The 23,160-nt window shown below is 38.2% G+C and overlaps 1 protein-coding gene and 1 pseudogene across 5 annotated transcripts; one reads left to right on the top strand and one right to left on the bottom strand.

The window, feature by feature from the left end:
* The first annotated feature begins 7,380 nt into the window (after positions 1–7,380).
* LOC113690131 (large ribosomal subunit protein uL11m-like) lies at positions 7,381–7,872 on the top strand (annotated as a pseudogene).
* An 865-nt stretch (positions 7,873–8,737) lies between these two features.
* Positions 8,738–22,991, bottom strand: LOC113690308 (ATP-dependent zinc metalloprotease FTSH 12, chloroplastic-like). 5 transcript variants are annotated; one of them, XM_072050504.1, is made up of 23 exons: positions 22,745–22,991; positions 22,491–22,553; positions 21,821–21,870; positions 20,678–20,877; positions 19,310–19,858; positions 18,881–19,065; positions 18,377–18,600; positions 17,372–17,649; positions 16,897–16,974; positions 16,566–16,808; positions 16,347–16,487; positions 16,086–16,253; positions 15,521–15,633; positions 14,480–14,696; positions 14,101–14,172; positions 13,380–13,499; positions 13,160–13,276; positions 12,902–13,078; positions 12,643–12,762; positions 12,439–12,513; positions 11,678–11,785; positions 10,756–10,836; positions 8,738–9,766 (listed from the first exon to the last, which is right to left on the bottom strand). In XM_072050504.1, exons 5-23 carry the CDS (start codon positions 19,835–19,837, stop codon positions 9,689–9,691), a joined length of 3,123 nt encoding a protein of 1,040 aa, XP_071906605.1. In that variant the 5' UTR covers positions 19,838–19,858; positions 20,678–20,877; positions 21,821–21,870; positions 22,491–22,553; positions 22,745–22,991; the 3' UTR covers positions 8,738–9,688. The 5 variants fall into 5 exon arrangements, with proteins under 5 accessions (XP_071906605.1, XP_071906606.1, XP_071906607.1 ...); XM_072050505.1 differs by lacking the exon at positions 21,821–21,870; XM_072050506.1 differs by lacking the exons at positions 20,678–20,877; positions 21,821–21,870; positions 22,491–22,553; positions 22,745–22,991 and having other exon boundaries at positions 8,738–9,192; positions 9,689–9,766; positions 19,310–20,211.
* Positions 22,992–23,160: the final 169 nt, after the last annotated feature.

The following is a 23,160-nucleotide window of genomic DNA, read 5'->3' as shown; positions in this document are numbered from 1 at the left end:
ACTCATTTCAAATTAAACATGGCTTTGACTTTGCCTCCTCATTCTTGGAGGGTAGGATATGGTTTTTTTTGTTGCAACATTTGGAGTGCTCTTTTCTCCCCCTAGCAAATCAATTAGTACATGTAGACATTGTTTTACCTTCATCTTTCAAAATACATGTTACAATTGTCCACGGTAAATACTCGAAGGCAGCAAGGCGGCCCTTATGGGCAGCTTTGGAGGCCATTGCTAATGAGATGGAGGAGCCCTAGTTGGTTGGGGGCGACTTTAACGTTATTTCTTTAGCGCATGAATGGAGAGGCGGGGCGACTCCAAGGAGGGGTGATATGGAGGATTTTCAAAAAGTAATACAGGTAGCCAATCTCGCTGAAGTGAATTTTGACGGCTCACAATTTACTTGAACTAACGAGCGGGTCTGGCAGAGGCTAATAGAGTCCTAATTAACAGTGCATAGAATTCAGCTTTTGGTTTGGTTTGCCTCTCACATCTTGCTAGAGGTAAATCGGACCACTCTCCGTTGTTGGTACGATTCTCTAATATAGCAGGTGGTAGGAGTACCTTTCGATTTCTTAATATATGAGTTAAGCACCCAGAATTTCAAGATGTGATTCGATAGTCTTGGACTCAATCGATTAAATCAAGTGGTATGGTAGCTTTCTTTGCTAAGTTGATGCGGTTGCGACGATGCTTAAAGGAGTGGAATTGGCATAAGTTCGGCCATATCGATCAGACTCTAAAAGAAGCGAAGAAGGAGTTAATGTCTCGTCAATATTTGTATGATCAATAGAGAGGTGACGAGCTACGGAGTAGTCTCAACGAGGCTAGAGCAAACTATACTCGACTTCTTACCGTGCAACAGGAATTCTAGCAGCAAAAAACAACTATCAAGTGGTTGCAACACGGGGATGCAAATACAGCATACTCTCATGCTGTGGTGCAGCAGCGGCGTAATATAAACTATATCGGCTGTATACAATGTGAGGATGGAAGTTGGATAGAGTCTGTGCCCAAAATATGGAGCTCAACAATTCAATTTTTTGGTGCCTTGTTTGGATACAGAGATGATGTAGCTCCACTAGCCAGCAGCATAGGGACGAGATGGAGTCAATGCCCTCGGAGGAGGAGATAAAGGAAGCCATACTCGCTATTGACAAGAATAGTGCAGCGGGGCCGGATGGATTTCATCATTGTTTTACCAATGTTGTTAGGACACCATCAAAAAGGACTTAATGAGGGCAATAAAGGACTTTTTCTTAGAAGACACTCTGCTTAAGAGGTTCACAAGTACCATGATTACTCTTATCTCAAAAAAGCCAGGCGCAGTAAGATGGTCAGAGTTCAGACCAATCAGCCTCTGTAATGTGAGCTTCAAAATTTTGTCAAAAATTTTGGCTAATAGGATTAATAAGGTGCTACCTCACCTAATCTCACCTTTGCAATCGGGATTTGTACTAGGGCGTCATATTGAGGACAATGTTTTGTTGGCCCAGGAGTTGCTAGCTGACATTATTAGGAAGCTGAAGAAGCTGAATGTTGCCCTTAAGTTGGATATGGAGAGGGCGTATAACAAGCTGAACTGGTCATTTCTGATGCCGATGCTCAGAGCTTTTGGTTTCGGATCATGGTTCATCGACTTGGTGTTCCGGGCTCTCTCGAACAATTGATTTTCCATCTTGATAAATGGGGAGCAAGCAGGTTTCTTCAAATCCTTTCGTGAGGTTCGACAGAGAGATCCCTTATCCCCGGCTCTGTTCATTATAGCTGCAAACTTTTTAACTCGTGGAATTCAGCATTTGTTTGACAATGAGCGACGCATGTTTTACAAGGCCTCTAGTGGCCAAATCCCTATGCTGTGTTTGCAGATGACACTATGATCTTTACACATATTTCGTGGCATGGTTTGGGGAGAGTAAAAGATTTTCTAGAGCTTTATCAACGTGTTTCAAGTTAACGGATTAATACCTCAAAGAGTTCTTTCATTTGCTCTCACACACTGCCAGTCTCGAAAGACCATCTTGTTAGCTCTATCTTTGGCTTTCGTAGAGAGCAGCTTCCTATTAGATATTTAGGGGCCCCCTTGTTTGTGGGACGGTTGAGACGGAGGTTATTTGACGGGATTCTAGACAAAGTGAGAGCCAAGATACACAGTTGGAGTTGCAAACTGTTGTCACATGGGGGAAGGGTGATTCTACTTCGGTATGTGTTGGCTTCCATACCGATATATTTGTTATAGGTGTTGGCACCCCCAAAGGTCATTGTACTTGCATATGCTAAATAGCTTTCTATGGGATCAAGCAGTGGGGCACCGTCGAATACACTGGAAATCATGGCAACGTCTTTGCTATCCAGCGGAGGAGGGTGGCTTGGGTTTTAAGGATTTCACAGTGATGTGTCAGGCGTTTGGGATGAAGCTATGGGTAAGGTTGCGTAAAGAGGACTCACTATCATGGTTCAAAGTTGCGGTCGCGGTCGCGATCGTGGCCCGGAACGTTTCACATCGGTCTCGGCATATCAGTCGCGGTCTCGGTAAGACGCAAATTTTAAAGCATTTAATATTCTAAAAACTGTTAATAATATTAAAAAAGTATGCTAAACAAAAATAATAAAAAATAACAAAAGAAAATTTGTAAAATATACTATTTTTATACATATTACACACGATAAGTACTTTTAAATGTTTAAAACAATGGCATCACAAATAAAATCAAAATAACATAGACCACAATTTTAAAACTAATAATTGCAAAAGTAATATCAACCATTAACAATACAAACTAAAGATTTATTTATAGCATAAAGTTGGAATATTTTGATTAATCTCTTGCCAAAAATAAAAAGAAATCATATTAGATAAAAGGTAAATTTGTAAAAAGATATACTAGTACTTTATATTTTCGTACCTGTTAATACCAGGTAGAATGACGATGTGGTTCAAAATCATCCTCATTTGTCGATGAATGGTAAAACAGATGTGGAAGTGGCATAGGACCTTGAATAGGTAATGTATACGAGTTATCTGGTGTATTTACTGGATGTGAGAATTGACTAGATGTTTCATAATCATTGGACGGAAGAACTTCTGGATTGGAGATGATTTGCTGATGGTAGTATCCAAACCGTCGATAGTTAACACTATCGCTGGTACCATATGATGCAGTAGAATCATGACCATAAAATCCAATGTTATTGGAATCAAAAGAAGAACCATCATGAGACTTATCTATTTCTTTTTCATAGTATCCACTATGTGGACTAAATGACCGAATTCACTGTGAAACTAATTCCTATACCACAAATAACACTAAACCCCTATTTAATTGAAACACTTAATTACCCACATCAAATGCTAATTAGTTTGGTTTAATATTGTCAACACTCTCTTATATGACAAATAACACATGATTTGAAACTAATGTACACGATTGTGTTATGTATATATGCCGCCTAACAATGAAGATGGTATGACAGTAAATAGCGTTATCATTATATTTTTTTAGCCACACAACTCTATCCATTGTCCCTATCAATAATAGCTAATATAATACCAATTTGTACTTTGCCAAATGGTTGTTTATGCCATATTCTGATAATGGCCTTCTGGTCTCCGTTGTTTAGCTATCCGTTGTTTATGGCCTTCTAGTCTCCGGGGATCAAATATTATAGCAGAATTTAAGATATTGACAGTAGGAAGGACCTTTATGATTCACTTGATTGAAGTGTTCAATTATGTAGTTAATTCATCAAATGGTTTGTCACCAAAGTGGTAAGGTTATTGTCTGGTTGTGATTCTCATCTGGACATCTTCTCCACACCGATATACCTTACACTCCCTCCCCTGGCTATTGTCTGTTGCGATGGCTGTAATTCTCTTCCTAGCTACCAATATAGATACTATACTTTGTAATGGGAAAAAAAAAAGATAATAACCTGATTAAGAGTTATATGTGGAACTTCTGCGATTTTATTGATTTTTTTTTTCTTGTTTGCAAATCTGGACTTGTTGGCATTAAAATTTTAGAAACTTGACCAAAAAAGATGTTAAAGTTAACAAATTGCAGCAGATTTGATGAACAAAAGATATAGGAAAATGAACAAAACCAACAATAAAGACAAATGTCATATACATTCGTGAACATGTACCTTTCAGAGTGGAATCAACACAAAAAGATCAATGAAACTAATTGCACAGAGATAACTGGTCATCCAACCAATCTCAGGTTCCTTGTAGCTGCCCGGAGGATTTCCCGCGGTGCTTACTTCTGCGTACTCATATGTCTTCTTATTTAGATCTAACAAATAAGAACCAAGTCTGCCTGAAAGTTCGAAAACAAAGCAAAAGAGCTTAGGGAATCAGACAATACTAAGAAAAGAAAAGTAAAGTGAAGGTAGTATGTTTAACGTGGCAAATTCAAGGTAGTGCCTTCAAAGTAAAGTGAAGGTAGTACCTTCAAGGTGGAAAAGAAAACGCATCTTTTCACGTAATAGTACTGTGACAAATTTGTTTCTATTTCCCAATGAATGATTTCAACCTTTGACTTCTCCTTCTCATGTGTTAGGATCTAGCTGTAGTTTTTACTCCAAGGGTCGATGTAATTGAGCTGCGGTCCCAATGCTTCTCTCAATTATGTCCTGTGTTTCGGATGAGCTTGTCCCAATTATATCTGGAAATAGAATAGGCGATCCACTATGATTAATCTAAAGAAGGCCCCACGAAGTCTTTTATAACTTGTCCATCACTCGCATTTCTTTCCCCGTATGAAGGATCATTAGTACTAACCATGGTTCGATATAGGCGGTAGAAAGGTCCCCGAATTTCCCTTTTTTAATCCTTTTTTTTCCTTTTTATCTAAAGGTTTTTTGTTAAATTCACCTTGACTAAGGGTGACTCGGTGTGACTCAACCGTGACAACCCTTCGTGGTGACATCTCGGCGATTTCTTGGCGAGACGAGTTTCTTGGTCTCGATTCGTCACGGTATCGTCTCGGACTAGGCCGAGACGGTGACAACTTGGCCGAGTCGTCTCGGTCATGGCCATGTCTTCGAACCATGCTCACTATGAGCACAGTTCATGCGACAAAAGTATTTTAAACACGCACACCCGATGCTAGCGAATGGGACAAGAGGCTGTAGTATCTGACGGAGAATTTGCTCTATAAGGGAGATCGTCGATAAACAGATTTTTTGGCAAGTTGGGAAGGGGAAAATTGACTTTTGGAGGGATAGGTGGGCTTTGAAGGCGCCTTTGAGCGAAATTTGTGGCATGGAAAATTACCTCAGCAGCTTGTTGCAGTTTTCTTTCACGGAAGGGAATGGGATATACGAAGGTTGGAAGAATGGGTGCCTTCATCTATGCTTAACGCAATTCTTGCAGTGCGGTTTCAGCCTTCTTGTAAGGACACTTTAGTATGGAACACCTCTTCTTCAAGGGAATTCTCAACTAAATCAGCTTATGAACTGGTTCGGAAGAAATGTTGCTCCTCGCGGGTATTGTAGACGGTTTGGAATCCGATGGTACCATTGAAGATATCCTTTGTGGCTTGGCGAGTGTTGAACAATTCATTACCACTAGATTGTACTTTGCAACAGCGTGGGATTGCCTTGGCATCTAAGTGTCAATGTTTCTCCAAGACGGAGACTACTCGCCATGTTTTTTTTTTTTGGGAATGCGGTGGCCACTGAGGTGTGGCAATATTTCCACTTCTTGTTTGGGATGCCTTTTTTATAGCACTCTTGTCTTAGTGTGGCTATTAGGCACTGGGTAATGTCGACTCCTAGTGGTCACCTGCACCATATCAGAGGTATTGTACCGTTACTTGTTGTTTGGTTTGTTTGGCATAGGAGGAATACAGAATGGTTTGAAGGGGTTACGATGGATGCCGGATACATCATTAGTGAGGTGATGTGTCTTTTAAAGCTTTTGGGGGATGCAAACATAATCGATAAGAAACAGATGCTGGGTGATTCGGACTCGGTTATCGCACCATTTTTTCGTTTCAAGCAGAAGCAAAAGAAAGTGTGTATAGTCGTTAAATGGACAGTGCCAAAGCTTACTTTTGTGAAACTGAACACTAATGCTAGTCTCAGGAATGGGATGGTGGTAGGAGGTTGAGTTCTTCATGACCATTAGGGGAAGGTTATAATGGCCTTTTACAAAGAGTTCGGAGATATGCAGGTGCTCGAGGCTGAGTCCCGGGCTCTGCTCCATGGCTTGGAGATATGCCGCTGTGTAGGATCTTGTCGGGTAGAGGCCGAAGTGGATTCAAAGACATTTTATCAGTTGGTGATATCAAATAGACCGGCTGCTTGGCCCCTTTGCAATATCATTCAACATATAAGGACCCTGTTAGGGAGCCAAACTAGGTAGGTGCGTCACATTTATAAAGAGGCCAATGCGATTGCTGATGCTCTGGCGGGCTTCTCGAATGAGGGTCAAGGAATGTTTGACTCCTTCTCTAAATTGCCTTACCATATTCAACTACTGGTTAACTTGGACAATGCCATCTACATAGGAATTCGACGTGTGCATGTAAGGGAGGAGCACTCCCAGTTTTCTGCTTAAAAAATAATAAAAAAGAATGCTTTCAAAAAAAAAATATATTGCATAGGTGACATATTAGAGCATGCATCTTCTCATAATGTTCAACTTGGATGGTTTGTGATGTTATAAAATATTTAACCAAAGGTTATTTCTTATCAAAAAAAAAAATACATAGGACGCTCTATGCATATTCCCTTTTGTCAGCTAAACTTGCCCGTTAACTTGCAGAGGAAAGGGAGAAACCAGAACTATTGGCAGAATCACCTGCAAGGAGAAAGTGAGATGCAAAAGATTCTGGATATTACAATTTTTCTTTTGGCTTTTCTGTCTATTTACATCCTAGCATGTTTCATATATAACTTTCCTGTCTCTTTGAATTGCTTATAAACTGGTTTTGAAGAGCCTCAGTGATTGGTCAAATCTAACTTTATGGTGTATGATTATTCATCTCCAAATGTTATATTAAATTTTTTTCTTTGCTACAGTTTTGAGCTAAAGTGTGACATATACGCTTTTATACTTTAATATCAATATGGTATATTGGAACTTATTCGTGTGATGTGCCATAACGTTGTGGAGTCGTTTGTACCTTGGAATGGGAAGAAATCTATATCTCATCAAGCAAGTTAGATTTCATTCTTGTTGTCTTGGATTACGGTAGTTGTACTTCTACTTCCATATTTATGTGAATAGTTGATAAATAGACAAACTTGTCAGATAATTTGTCTCTTGGAATATAGCTATATGTTGATCTTGTAGAAGATGAAAAGCTGCATGTATTTTATGAAACCAAGGACCTAATTTACTTTGTGAATTCTTGTTTTCAAAGACTGGTACTGGTACATCTGGAAATTCCCCATAAAAAATGTCGACGTTGAAGGAGATCCTAACCCATCAGCCAATGGCGGCGACGATCCGCTTAACAGTTCCAGCCGGGGGAGCTCGGCCAGCACCTCTAATGAGGCCGGCGTTGGGGCAATACAGGCTCAATCTGATGGCCTTCTACAAGGATTTCAACGCCAGGATCCAAAAATACAAGCCCAACACTCCCATGGCCGTTGTCATCACAACCTTCAAGGACAACACCTTCGAGTTCACCGTTAGGTCGCCGTTGGTCACGTGGTACCTAAAGAAGGCAGCGGGGTTGGAGAAGGGAAGCAGGCGCCCCGGTCACATAACGGCTTCCTCCTTGACCTTGAAGCATGTGTACGAGATTGCCAAGGTGAAACAGTAGGACCCCCTATTGCCAGTATATGCCTCTAGAGTCCATTTGTAAGTCTATCATCGGAACTGCTAATTCCATAGGGATTGAAATCTAGAAGGAGTTTGATTAGATTTTTCTTTTCTTTTTTTGGTTCTTTTTGCTACTGCTGCTGATGTCTTAGTTTCGTGTTGTTCCGTTGCTGCTTCATTATTACATTTTTCTTTTTCTTTTTTGTTCTTCCGCTTTCTCTCCCTCTTTCTTTTGTTGTGTTTTTCAACTACTATGAGTTTTTTTTTTTTTTGGTGCGTTTAAGAATTTGGTGGTTGAGAGAGTACTGTTGGGCTCAAATTAAGTACAATACTACCAATAGTACCATTTTTGCAGCAATTTAGTCACGATGAACGGAGTGGGATGTTAGATTTTATTGCTATAAAATTTTTCATACTCTTTGATGGAATGGTTTTATTTATTTTTTTTCTTTGGGATGCTCAAGTCTTGAAATGTCAAGTGCAATTATTAGTTTCCAAGTCTGTGTTGCATTGCGTTATGGGAGATTTAATTTAAATTGCCTGTGTAAAACCAACCAATGTAATGCAGCTTTCGTAGTACTATTATTGTTTGGCACAAATGAACATTTGCTTGCTTATATTATCATTAACAAACGCGTATCATAAACTTTTTGTTTCCAATTTGCATCACCAAAAGATAGGTTCTAGACTCGTTTCAACAACCAATCTATTTTGGTATTACATGTCCACTAGATATTTCCCCATTACATATTTGTAACGAAACGCCTTTCTGCTGCTAATAACAAATTTGGCCCCTGTATGACATAGCCACCTTGATTCTAGAAAGCTCATACTTCTTCCTACTACTTCCCTCAAGTGGCTATTGGACTTTCTTCTGATTGGGATGAAAGGGTAACAAGTGCCAAACACACTCGTCCACATAGCAATAATACCAAAAACTGAAAACTGGAAAGTACAAGAAATAAGTGTACTAAGCATGGCAAAATTTTTAAATTAAAAATTAAAAAAAATTCTGCATACTGGAAAGTACAAGAAATAAGTGTACTAAGCATGGCAAAATTTTAAAATTAAAAATTAAAAAAAATTTCTGCATACAGGTCCATTCTCTGCTTTGTTTCTCAAGCCTTGGCTGCCATAATCTCTATCAAGGAAGTCCATGCTCCGTGGACAGCATATACTAAACCCGGCACTACAATTGCCATATCCAGAGCCAAACCCTACCACCCCAATTCTTCCTTGTGCACGATCAAGTGAAACAAAGCCGGCAAAACAAAACCCAGAACGATGCATACACTGCTCCCAACTAGAGACAAGAAATGAGCAAAATTTGGCACCAGGAGAGCCACCACCGTCACTCCCAAAACCGTAACCCATCTCATCCACAAGCAGTACCTGGCTTCACAGAATCTCCTCTCCACCACCTCATAAATGGGGTTCATCATCAGTGGGAAAGTAAAGAATAGGTTAATGCACAAACCCAACTAAACAAAGGCTGCTCAATAGTCCCTACAAAAAATTGGTCGTGTGATTATATCTTTGATCTTTGGAGACTTCAGACTGGATTCAAGTCTCTTCTGCATGTGGACTAAGAGCATCATATAGTGGTACGTGAGGAAGGCTACCGAGGAGAGCATAAGGACGCCCATCGCCCACCCTGTTCTCTTGAATATGTAGGGTAGGCCAAGAACACCTGCTCCCACTATATAGCTATGAAGACATTAGCAAAAGTCTTGCTCTGGGAAGAGAGATGATAGCCATTAGGGGCGATTAGGGGAGTATCTTCTCGAGGAACGTTCAGGACATACGAGGATGAGCTTGCTTTGTCCTTCTTGAATCCCATAACATTTTTTTTTCTTAATTCAAGAATTTATGCTATGAATCCCAACCAATCACACATTTGGGAGGATGAACCCCTACCTAGCATCTGTGAAGTGGTGCAGGATAGATGTCCAGCGGTTGATAACGCACGCGGTCATTGCGAGGCAATGGTCCATCCTGGCAGAATTCAACATAAAGGATTTAATAAATTACATGTGATAATCTGACGTTAAAATGAAAAGTCCCCATCACAAAGAAAAATATGCAGAATGTGTACAAGTACAAGGCTGTCAGAATAGCAAATTCATCCTTCAAACACTGTATCACTTTGCACTTTAGAGAAATTAGAAGGCCAATGGTATGGAAATTTTGAAAACGAAGTAAAGGATAAATGGTACTCTCACAGTTCAAAATAACAATTTAGCCTTTAACTTGATAAATAACAGCCTTCTGTGACTTGAGAGCTGGACTAGTGACGTACTTTAGCTGACACTAAAAAACATGGCAAGAAAGGATGTCCAGTAGACCCAAATAAACACGTACAAACAGTATCCATATCTAGGCAGAAAGAATGCAGACATAAAACACCAGCAATATATGCTGCTCTCACAAATCACAAGCATCTCACTTAACACACGTACAGGCTACACCTTGGCCTAACAGGAAGAAAAAATAGCTTTATAGTAATCAGGAACACGAGACTTCAATTTAAAAAAAAAAACCACAAACCAAAGATATCAAGTACGTCAATTAATGCAAAACAATTTTGTAGTTTTGTCACCACAATGAAAAGCTGCTGAATCAATTTCCAAAATAATGTATCTAGAAAACATTCTCCATGGTAACAAAAGTGCAAGACATTCCAAGTCAACAAGTTTCTTTGCGCTCAATCACCAAAGCTACATTGCTCAACAAAAGATTGGATGGAGATGAATAAAGATTGTTCAACTGGTTATATCTTTGGGCATTGATGTGACATTTAAATAAAAGGCACAAATCAGAGCCAGAGAGACAGAGCCGCATGTTAGAAGATCAAATGCATTTTCCTGAGCTATAATATTATCATAATATTTATCACAAAGATAACAGACGCTTCAGTGACTAAAGCTTCACATAGTACTATTGGCTTTATCAACATAACGAGGAAATACAGAAAGGAATACTACCTCAGCCAAATTTATTTGGAAAGGCTTCACAAAATCTTCAAACATACGTGGCGATTGTCCTCTCATCTTTTCCTCAACTTCCTGAGAACAGAAACAGAAAGCACCAAAAGAGCTAACACCACAATCCCAAATCCTTCTTCGTTTTTCACTAACAAAAGTGGTAAACAAATACTTGAAAAAACCTTATCCCATTGCAAATCTAGACACAGAAGGTTTAGGTCAAACAAGAATCCATCATTGAGCAAATAAGAAAGAAACACAATAATTAAGCACTACTTAATTATCACAAAGCACTGCAGAGAAAAATCACCATATAGGCAGTTAACATCAAGACTTCCTGCAGGGAATATCTTCTTATAAACTTCCATCCAGAAAAGCAAGTTCATGTAGTTGCAGAGGTGTATACATAGCTGATTTTCCTAGAAAACCTTTGCTAGGTCTGGTCAAACTTATTTTCCTAACATATTGTTCTTTCTTAGGGGTATAGTACGCTGACTAGCCCAATGCAATAGTCAAGAAGGAAACGGAAAAAAATCTGGGAAACATTAATATAAATCCTTTTCTAAACAAAAGCTATTATTCGACATTTATACATACATACACACAAACATACATACGTTCATACATAAGTACATAGATCTATGCATAGACTCCAAGACAGCATCTTTTAAGCAATACCAAGAGTACATGTTGACAACAAAGCTTCCTGCAAGAGCACTTATATTAAATCATGAATGCATGAGGCAGTTAATCAGACTCTTATAAAGTAAATGATCTATTCATGCAGCTCCAAACATATTTATTCATCAGAATAACACAAATGGGAGAGAGAAAAAGAACGAAAAATTAGCCAATAAGGATAATATTTGTTATATGTCTCAGAGCCACAGACGAGAAGAATGAAAGGTAAATAATGACTCACCAATCCAGTTATCCTTGAGTGTTCAAGAAGTTCCTTTGCAACAATGTCTAGTATGTGCCTGTTCTCCATTAATTTCTTCATTGCAAATTCTTCTGTTTCTTCAATGTACTGCAACATAAGAAATTATAGTTTTCACTGAATTTGCAGATATGCAATATATAGAGAAGTAAGTGCATTGGAGACCCTCCTCCTCATATCTGTTTTGCTTGGCAGTATAATCTGGTTCCACAGAGTAAATCTATAAAATTATTTCACCTCAGTGATGTTATGGGTTTCACCCTCATTTTGCTATGAACAGAAAAAATATCGTCATGAAAATTATTCTCATAAAGTTATCCTTTTGTGGTTACATAGTTTCTTCATATCTGGAAAAGTTTAGCTTAAAAGAAAGCTGAAAGTAGTAACAATAACACAAACTTGAACTCAATTCTCCTTTCCTTAATAGTCCTGGAAACATGTTTTATTTTAGTAGCAGACAACGATGTTCAAGACTCCCATATCTTCCACCTGACAAGGTCTATAAATCTAAAGTGGTTTGGATGTGAGAAGTAACTGAATTATATTCTTCACTTATCTCAAACCAGAAAAACCTTTATATGAGCAAAGCAATAACCACATTTGGGTGCAAAAAGATTCAGGATGTCTTTCAAGAAACATGAGACCATCACAAAGGGATATGTCCTTCAAGAAACATGAAACCATCACAAAGGGCTATGTCCTCCAAGAAACATGAAACAATCACAAAGGGATACTTCACTTACTCTTGCCAACTCCCTGGTAAATAGTTCAGAAACTTCAACTGTCATATCAGCAGGAATAACATGAGGATCGTCCCACTATATCACCATAACAAGTTGAAGCAGCATAATTAGTTGCTCAGAAAAATTAAGGATGTGATCATGCTTAAGCAAAAGGAATTCCTACAATGAAGCTTAAAATTCTTTAAAAAAAAAAACAAGAACTACCTTATATGTAATAAGCTCACGATCAGGATTATCTGGTCTCTCAACCAGTCCAAGTCTTCTTGTCAAAGCTGTAAGCCCCAACCTAGGATTTCCGGGGCTTATCACCATTTCTCGAGCAATCTAAAGGGAAAATGGAAATTATTACCAAGCAGAAGAGATAGGTCCCCATTTAACTCCAAAGTAGATACTTAAAAACTCGCCCATCAGTGAAGCAGCTTCTTATCTGCTTTCAGAAATAGATCTGAAACTATTTACTTACCTTTGTAATCTTTTCCAGATCATCTTGTCCACCATCGGTAATATCATCCCCAAATACAATACGTTCAGCACATCGCCCACCATGAGCAACTACCATTTGCATTTTCATGTAGCCAAAGGTTGTATAACCTTGATCAACCATATCTTCTCGAGGATAAAACACAGATATAGCAGTTTCCTTTTCAATAGAACAAGCAACAGTGTTGGAGACAACTCGGGCAAGACTAAGCGCTATAAATGTTCACAACAGGAGCTGTACCTTGCCACCAGGTAGAAGCTGAGAAAATGCATGCCAATCAAAACGAGGGAACAAGTGTGCCAAGACTATGTGTCCAGCTTCATGTACTGCCAGAAGTCTTTTCTTTTCAAAAGACACCTATTATGTGAACGCATTAAACATGTGATGAAAAGAACATCTAGAAGGATCTCAAAATGTTTGCAGCAATACTCTTATTAGTTTGCATGCATAAAATGCTTACATTTTGTTCACACTTCTGCTGCTCTTCCTCCGTGAGAAGCACACCCATACCCTCAAGCAGTTGCTTGTCCAATACATCTACAATGTCTTGCTGGTAGATCTTAGTGTGCCCTTTTCTCACCTGTACAAGTAGTGAAAAAGCCTGTTAGGAGTATTTTGTTCATCATCTGTATGTATACAATACAAGTGAAATAGAAGACAACAATCATATCTAGAGCCAAAGGTCATGAAAAGTTCCAACAGTTGAGAGAGCCTCAACATCTTGAAGATCTTTCTGCATGGATTTAATACGTTGAGCTCACAAAAAAGGGAGGGAGGGTTGGGAAGTAAATATTATATCCGAGTTGCATCTTAAGTTCTCATGTTTAACCAAATATATATCTTGAGATAGACTTTTAAACATCAGCTGCAGTTTAGGAAGGCTATACATTTTGAAACTCAAGATATTTAATTTATCCATTACACAAATAATAGCAAAGGATTAAGCCTTGATCTCAATAATCAGGATTTAAGAATTCAAATGCAAAAGGATAAGAGATCTGCCAACAAGTAATCCGCAAAACATGGTGATAAAAACGTTTTTAATTCTGCAAGCTTTCTCTTGAACAATAAAACATTTCCATGTTCATTATTCCATTCCATCCATTAAAACAGAGGTCACCAGAATATGTACACAGTAGATCAGAAATGTAGCTTGTAAAGCACAGAGATGACTAACTTACCGACATTATTCCAGCTTCATTCACTAGGTTTCTAATATCCGCTCCTGAATATCCAACAGTCCGAAATACAAGCTGCACAAGTAAAGAGACAAGATTGTCATAAGTAAACCATTCTCCAGACCTTTTAGTCAGAAGCCCCTTTACTCCAAAGCCCCATGGAGGTAAAATATTTAACAGAAAGAGAGGGCGGGAGAGTAAATTCTTAATTAAATGGTAGCAGACAAAAGAAAACAAGACTCTCCTTCCACTGATACATTAAATGGAAGGGGACCACGACCTGCATAGAAAGAGATTGAAAAAACCCTCCATATGATACCTCGGAGGAGTTGTAAAATCAGTGAAGAGTGATACAAGAGTTCAGCAATTAGACACATTATACCTTCTCAAAATCAACATCCTCTGCAAGTCGTTTACCAGCACTATGCACACCAAAAATTTGTACACGTTGTTTTGCATCAGGTAATCCAATATATAAACGACGGTCAATACGTCCAGGCCGAACAAATTCTAGGTCCAATTCATCTGGCCTATTAGTAGCACAGATGAATATGACAGCTTGCCTCAATGAGAACCTGTCAACACCTGTTCTTTCTTTCCTGGGAACAACAGACTTCCCTTTGTAAGTGGTAATATTAAACTTGAAATTACTAAACAGCAGCTGCAAATTTCAATATGGACAATTATAAAATTGTGAAATTGACCCTATCCCTTCATCTATCTCTCTTTCTACTCCCACCCCTTCCTTCTCCTTGCCAATCTTTATTCGATTACAACATGTTCCCATGATTGATATACATCCAATCAGAAGTACAACAATATGCAATGTGAAAACACTAATGTTAGTGAAGTTATGACAACAATAGTCAGAAACTCTAACTTGATACTACTAATAAATAGAGAAGCCATAACTAGCTCCACTATTTCTTCCCTAGTGCATGGCAACAATACATCAAAATGCATAAACGTTCACCATCTATTAATCGCATGAAAGCAGTATAATGTATTATTCAGTTTAGCAAGTCTGTCATTTTAAGTCTTACATCACATACATAGTCTTGTAATATGATCTTTGTAACAAAAACAGAAACTCTCTCTTACAGTTGAATTCTGCTTGAGCACACAACCCTATAGATTTAAAAAGTTTACCATGCTACTAAACATCCTTCACTAGGAGACCAAGATGGAACAACATGAAACACCACACACATCGAATCATCACTATGAATTTCCCTCACAATCACTTGTATGTGGATAATTCCTCCTGGATTCACAAAAACTGAATCTCAAGCCAAAAAAGTGCTGTGGTCAAAATTTTGGGGATTCCGGGAAATAACATCCTAAATCTTAAAAAGATAAACCTGCCAGATCAATACTTGGATACGCAGAAGCAATATAGTTGTGGCATAAGGAAGACACTAACTCTCCATCAAGCTGAGCAATAAGAGCTTCAAATGTTGCTCTTCTTCGTGGATCCTTTCGGGCATGCCTCCCAGCAATAGCATCAATCTCATCAACAAAAACAAAAGCAGGAGCCTGCATAAAGAAGGAAGATTAAATTTTGTTCTTCCTAGACATAACACGAAGGCATCGAAAGTTTTTTGGGGGGAAAAAATCCTAAAACAAAACTAATGAAGATCAGAATGTGTTTTTCCAAAAGCTCCAAAGGCAGAGAATTCTTGCCCGATGATCTTTAGTAAATTTCATGTATAAGAACATGATCAACAGAAAAATAATGGGGAACTGTTAAACGTAAAGCATGGAAACATTAAACACGCAAAAGGGAAATTTAGAAGACACAGCAGTCTTTGTATCAAGATGTTTCAGAAGCAGAGGGTGGGAGAAAGGAATGAAGAGGAGAGGAGAATGGAGATGGTCCGAATCAAACTTTTGTTCTAACACAAGGAAAAAAGAAGCTTAACCACATGCCTACATCACCATCTACATTATAAGATATCAAACAAGGTTTTCAAACTGGCCAGACTTACATTTCTCCTAGCAATAGAAAACATTTCATTTATTCTTGCAGCACCACTTTTTTCACTGTCTGTAAACTCTGCACCAGAAGCAAAAACGAAAGGCAACCCACTTTCCTTTGCAAGAGTTCGGGCAAAAAGTGTTTTGCCTGTTCCAGGAGGTCCAGAGAGAAGCACACCCTGTAAAGCAAATAACATGACACGAAAAAATTACAACTCTTTAATTCTTGGCATATTTTATCCACTGTTTAATTATCAACATATGAAGCTCACCCGCACAAACTTCACTTCTTTTTCATAATAATGCATGGGATTTCCCATGTATATCATCAACTCATCTAGTAGATCCCAGACATCTCCTCCCAGTACTACTTCTTTGTACATAGACTTTGTTTCCCCAACTTCCCCTACTGGCTGAGAAAGTGGCGGAATAAGACATCAAAAATAAACTCAAAACAAGGAAACCACAAATTTAGAGAAAATAAAATTTACCAAAATGAAATTTTCAGCATAAGCCATGTCGAAGAGTTGATTGTACTTCTTATAAAGGAAACGTTTTGAAGTGATGTGAAGAAGCATCAGAGATTCTCTTATGAACCACAATATCAGTATTCCAGGCAGCAAAGCAAAGACAACTTTAAGAAAGTAATGAATCTGCCGCTTTTGGAGGAGATCAACTTCAGCTCCAGAACTTGATATCATCTCAAACAAATAAGGATCAAGTGGAATATCTACCTGAGAAAGTACAATGCATCAATAAGCAATTTCAAATGAAAAAGAATACAATTTCAGCTGAACCATAACCAAGAGCTACAAAGCTCACAATATACTCCATTGGGAACCCTTCTTTCATTGTCACATACAACCTTTTCAGGTCTTCTGTGAAAACAATAGCAGCGACCTGCAAAAATCAAACACAAATCATAACCTGACTTCTACAGTTGACCCCAACAATTTATTGCACCTAGCATCAAATCAGGGATATCAAAGAAATCTGACATCTGACATCTCACACTCCCACTGGAGTTCATCAATGAAATCTAACATCTCACACTCCCACTAATGGAAGCCAACCAGTCAAGAAAGCGTTGCACAGTTCAAGTTTTATGCGTACACAAGCATGACATAAATCACATTGCTCCATCTGCATCATTTTTTTTACCAAATATGTTTTCATGTATGTGAACTTTACAAGTTCTCTCTCTCATCAGTGCAGAAATGCGTGAGGAAAGATTCTCCAATTTCCTAAATGGCAAGACGAAGAAAGACACAGAAGGATGAACTACTAGAATCATTACCTCAGAAGAATCAAGTTTTTGAAGAAAATACATGTAAGGAAGTTTAGGGCGGTAGCGCCACCATCTTTTAGAAATCCACAGCGCTCGGTTTCCGTGGTTGTTCTTGACCTTTTCAAGAACATCTTTGCGCAGGTTATTCTCAACTTCTTTCATATCGAACTCAACTACATATCTGGCATTCAATGAATCTAATTGTTCAGCTAACTTATCCTTCTGAAGGATTTCATTCCATGCTTGAAGCCTTTCACGCCAAGTTCCTCGACTCTCCTGATTTTCTCCTGCAAAAGAAGGTTGTTAAAAAAGCTATTTAACCACATTAACAGGCCATCACGCAGATCGTGGGGCACTTAAGGCGGCAGCTGGCACCTAACAGCATCTTGACCCCCATCAAATTTCCACTTTGTACTACTCACAAAAAAAAAAAATCAGATTCATGCCAAATCCAAGTTTGCTGCTCCAATTTTCACCAAAGTAATGCTGATTTTGTTTAGTCCTTCAGGTATGTAAAAGAGACATAACAAACCAAACTACAGCATTTCCACACTTGTATCTTCTTGCATCTTCACTAGTCAGTTGCAGTCCATTATTTTTACTTACAACATAATCACATGTATACAACTGGTCAAAGAAAATAGTTAAAGCCGGGAATTCCACCAGGACATAATGGAAACATTGTATAAAAAATATTTGCTGGTAAAACATTCCATCCTTATGTTTTCTATAAACTAACTCTATATAGGACGTTAAATTACCAAATCAGCTAAAATTTAATTAACTTAAAACATAGAAAACAACTCAATATCCAGTCCCAGGTCCTTAATAAAAACAATAAAAAAAAGCACGCATCAAGTCAAAAATTAATGTACCCAGGAACCTTGTTAAGTGAAGATTTAAAAACATTAATCTTTTTCCCTTTTCTTATTTTCACGGGTAGAGTCATAAAATGGTCTGTAAAAGGAGCATGCCCACTAACTTGAGGGAAGAAAAACAGACTTGCAAACTCACCCAAAATTGTTAAATCTTCTTTCAAAACCTTCTTCTCTTCTTTGTTCAATTTCACATCTTGGTCTATAATTTCCTTTACACTCTCCCGGGGATGATCATCATCATCATATGCATCTTCCCCAACAAAAGAACTATCATGAACAAGCATTCCATCAGGTCCTTCAATAAACTTTTTGAGTTTTAGGCCCTTTGGAGTTGTCTTCCTCCACAAACCCTTTTTGAACCTGCATTAAAGAAGAAACATCTGAGATAACGAGTGCAATCAAAAGGCACTTTAAAAAATAAAAGAAAAAAATCATGGCAGCGGGTATTGAGAGAGTCAAATGCCCAACATTATCAAGGAAGTCATAAGTATGTCATCAGGTAACATTGGAACGTGTATATAAAAGTAAATATGCAGAAGATTCGTGTCATAGTAACTGTTCAAGTCATGTGCTCCTGGGTGAGAGCTGAATCGTACTCTTCCAAACTAAAATCAGGTGAGATAGGAAAAGTAGCACACACTTTCTGACATTTGTGGGAGTAGGCTCAGGAATGAGAGCCTCCATATATGCCTCAGCCAGCTCTCTTCTTTCTCGATCAATAACAGGTGCTTGAATTGCCTTGTAAATTCCTCGAGAAGAAACCACCATAACAAGTGCATAAAGAATTAGAACACCAATTCTCTTGGCTTCCCAATTCTTTACGTCCTGAAAACCCAAACAAGAAAACAAGCACATTACCTCAGTTGAGATTCACACTGAGAGGGGCCATCAATCAAGAACTTTTAAAAAAACCCAAAAAAAAAAGATGATGCTAATAATTCAATGGTGCCAAGTATGCAGAGCAACAGAATCAACCCATGCATTTATTATTATTATTTCACAACTCCAAAAAAAAAATTGAATTGCACAAACGGAAATACCCAGAGTTGTGTGTATTGTTTAAAATTACCTTCCAGCAATCCAATTTATTCCAGTTGACGAAATCGGGAAGTAAGTGGGACCTAAACCTTTCCAGCGCAGAGTGGGGCAACTGGACAGAGCGACGAAGTGGAGCAGTGAGCCGAGCCAGTGCGGCAATAGCGTCATGTTGAAAATCAATACCGGTTTGTTGCTTGAAATTTGTAAAGAAGCGGCGAGAAAGATGGAGCCAAGAGAAGCCAGCAGCAGCATTGGAAGCAGAGTGGTCGAGAGGGTTATCATTACTAGTAGAATCAGAAGAAGAAGAAGAGGAAGCTAAAATGGGGGTCCTTTGGGATTTTTTATGGCAGGAGAGCTTAGACATGTAAGTGAAGCGAGAAAATGGAGCAAAAGGGCGGCTCACGGGGAGAAGAAAGAAGTTTGAAAGAGTAGAGGAAGGAGGAGGAGTGTTAGGGCTGAGGAGGAGGTGTTGTTTGGCAGTTATAGTTGGTGGCGTTGAAGTGGAGGACAACTGAAATGGGTGACCGCCGGCCGCATAATTCAATGTGCTTATCTCCATGGTTGGTTAAGTACATTAACCCTGATGATGAATAAGAAAGTGCTTCAGAAAGCAGCAGCAGCAGAAGATGGTAGTAGTAGTCTAGTCAAAGTGCTAGAAAGAAAGAATGCAGCTGCACCACCGGCAAAAATGGTTTTGAGACTTCGGCTTCTCTCTTCATCTCAGTTTTTCCTCTCCCTCTATCTTTCAATGCTAGCCGGAAATTGGAAAAGCACCCTCCGAAGTCCAGGTGACAAATGCGGGTCCGCGCAATGATAGTTTAGGCAATCAATCATGGGGTCAATCAAATTATCACGCGTCCAGGCCCAACAACAAATAGGCCCAACACAAAAGTAATTAATTCGGTTATTTGACTTATAGAAATCTAAACCAATTTCAAATTCGAATCGGATATAACCGAATTCATTTCGCAACCGATTTCGAATTCGAAAATGGTAATGAATTCGGTTAGACCGAATTCATTTAAAAAAAAAACCTGCTGAGATAACTCTGTTATCAACTTAATAGCTACGCTGCTTCTGAGTCCTGACACAACTGTAATCAATCTAATATTCTAATTACAAACTTACATGCAACAAGTCTACAACACCAATTCATGTGAATTGCAAAATCTCAGCTTTATGCCTCTACACAGCTATAAAATTGTTACTCAAATGAACAATCAATTCATAATTTTAGCCACACAAAATAGGCAATATGAAGACATCGAAACTATTGAGCTAAGCTGACAAGTCTAATCAACCAATTTACATTATTATTCAAACCCTAAATGGCACTGATTGAAAGCAATTAAGCAAAAATCAAACATAAAAAAGATAGTTTAGGGATATATGAACTTACCTAAGTGAGCCAGCACGGCAATGAACCAGAGATGAGCAGTGATTGGTGTTTTGGCTTCGGCAGCGACGAACCAGCACAGCGTACAGCTGCGGTAATTAAGGTCGGCTAATGGTTAAGATGAACCAGTGAAGTGAGAACTGAGATGGAGACGTAGAGTGCGGCGGAGAGCACCTTCGATTTGGGAGTGAAGCTTTGAAGGGCTGAAGGCAGAGTCGCAGGAGAAGAAGAAGAAGAAGACTTCGTTAAACTTGTTTTTGTTTCTTAGATTGACTAGAAATTTTCTAGATGTGCAAGGCACAGCCAATGCCCAAATTTTTGTGTAAAAAATATTGAAAAATTCCCTATAACTCTCATTTTTAAAATTAATAGAACATGAAAGATCTTAATTGTCGTCATGTTGAGAAACCATGTCCATGTGCAAACTATTATAGCAGTAGGGTAATTAAAGCAATGTCCATGTCCATGTGCAAAACCAGGGAAACTAATGTAACAAGGAAGCTGCAAAATAATTGAAGACTGAGGTATGTTAAAAGTCTTTGTCCCCCAAGTTAGGATCCGTCCATTGAACAATCCCCTTTCAATGAACCAAGGTATGGAACTCAGAAGTGCTTATCTGTGCCAAGAATTAATCAGTACATGACCAGTTCCTAAAACCAAAATTTAAGTAGAAACCAAATTATATCAAACAAATCATGATTTCAGTGCAGATTCTACTTGTTGAGCCCAAAAACATGTGGAAAATTAGAACCAAGACAGTAGAAGCTGGGGAAATACCCTTTAACTGGTCTTTGGTCCTAACTATGATAGTCACTAACATGACAATGCAGTAAAAGTCAAAAACAATCGATGAAATTAATGTTTCTAGGTCTATCAAAGTATCGTTTCCAATGGAATTTAAAGATAGTTCGAGCCATTGCAAGACATTAAAGGATCATTCAGCATACAAACACAAAGGCAAAAGTAAAATCATTTTTGTTTAGGACCAAACAGTAAGCTAAAGAGCATCTCTCAAATCATCTAATACTCCATAACAACGGGACACGTAAATTTTCAGAAAACTAAACCAGTGTAGTGGTAAAGCTACTTTTAGAAGCAAATCATCAAACACAAAGCATGCTACTATTGTAAGAGATGATCACACACCTTAGACACTGGATGTTTACTTTGCTGTGCTTCTTCTTGATTCTTTCAAACTTACAAAACAATCAATAATAACAAAAGCAAACATTTCAGCTAGGAGGTCAATTTTGGGAAAAAAAAAAGCTAGAAAAACTCAACAATAAATTCATCAAATGGCTGAAAATTGATGTGAAAGTGTGAGTTTTTCTTCATGTTTTTTGCAAGGAAGGCAAATAGGGGTGGGGAGGGGAGATGTATAGTGCTTTCCCCTCTTTGATTCTCTCCTTTTTCTAGGGAAAAAAGAATTGCATTGTTGGGAGATGAGATAGTGTACATAGAAGGTAAATCGGAAGGGCAAGCATAAGTTGGGGGGAAAAATCACTAATTTTTTGGCCAATAAGAATTTTTTTTAAATATACTTAATTAACATTTCGATGCATTAAAACACCACATAAAACCAGTAAAGCGCAGTTATATCTTCTTAAGAAGCATAAGCAAAAACTTATCATAAGAGTAAATAGCCAAACATATAGGCACATAACACTAATATTAAAATATTTAAAATATCAGCCCATATAAAACCTTTTCTATTTTCGGACCAAAGCTTAAAATTGCAAAAAAAAATACTGATCAGTATATATGTTCGTGGTGCAAAAAAAATAAAGAAAAAAAGAATGGCAAGAAATGTATTTACCAGGATGCAAGGGAACAAAAGGCACCAAACCACTTGCGAGGATTTTCCACTTTCCAAACAAAGCTGAAAATACCGAAAAAAAAAACACTAATTGTTTAGCATTCGCGTGTCTGCTATGCGAAGAGGAAAAAAGCAAACAAGTTTAAAATTTTTCTTTACCATAGAGGAATACACCAAAAGGCAAGAAACCTATCTATTTTTCTTTTCACCTATGAGAAAATGAAATAAGATGTATATCCTATAAAGCCTCTAACCTCAAGCGCCCTTTTCTATTCCTCCAGTTTTTAATACTGATTCTATTTCCCTCTTACTAACCAGCCATCAAATCGAAGCCGAGAGAGTAAAATTTAGAGTCAGAAATTGTTGACAAAGATCTGAAGGTTGAGAAATAAGGGTTCGTATGGGCTTAGTGAATCAGATGAGGGACCATTTTTGGGCAAAAAATCCCTGAATTTTAGGGTCAAAGTGTACACCTAATCTATGGAAAAATTTGTGGGTTTCATGTTTGCAATTATCTACCTAGTATATAAGAAAAGAGCCAGATTTAATGCTTTGCTTTCCTCTTGCCACGTGGTTTGTTATGTATCTGACAAGTGGCAAGTTGTTTAGTCTTCTATTTGTTTTCCTTCTTTTGCTATTGCCCCGTTTTCCCCTCAAATTGCATTCCCCT

Source organism: Coffea arabica, chromosome 5c (assembly GCF_036785885.1).
Source record: "Coffea arabica cultivar ET-39 chromosome 5c, Coffea Arabica ET-39 HiFi, whole genome shotgun sequence".
NCBI classification, from domain to species: Eukaryota; Viridiplantae; Streptophyta; class Magnoliopsida; order Gentianales; family Rubiaceae; genus Coffea; species Coffea arabica.
This window is presented reverse-complemented; position numbering and strand designations above follow the sequence as displayed.

Excerpts from the sequence above, each read along its gene's own strand:
- LOC113690308 (XM_072050504.1), bottom strand. The coding sequence starts at position 19,837 with ATGGAGATAAGCACATTGAATTATGCGGCCGGCGGTCACCCATTTCAG. Across the intron at positions 13,277-13,379 it reads AGCAGAAGTGTGAACAAAAT|GTGTCTTTTGAAAAGAAAAG; the intron begins GTAAGCATTTTA and ends TTCACATAATAG. Across the intron at positions 13,079-13,159 it reads AGCTTCTACCTGGTGGCAAG|GAAACTGCTATATCTGTGTT; the intron begins GTACAGCTCCTG and ends TCTATTGAAAAG.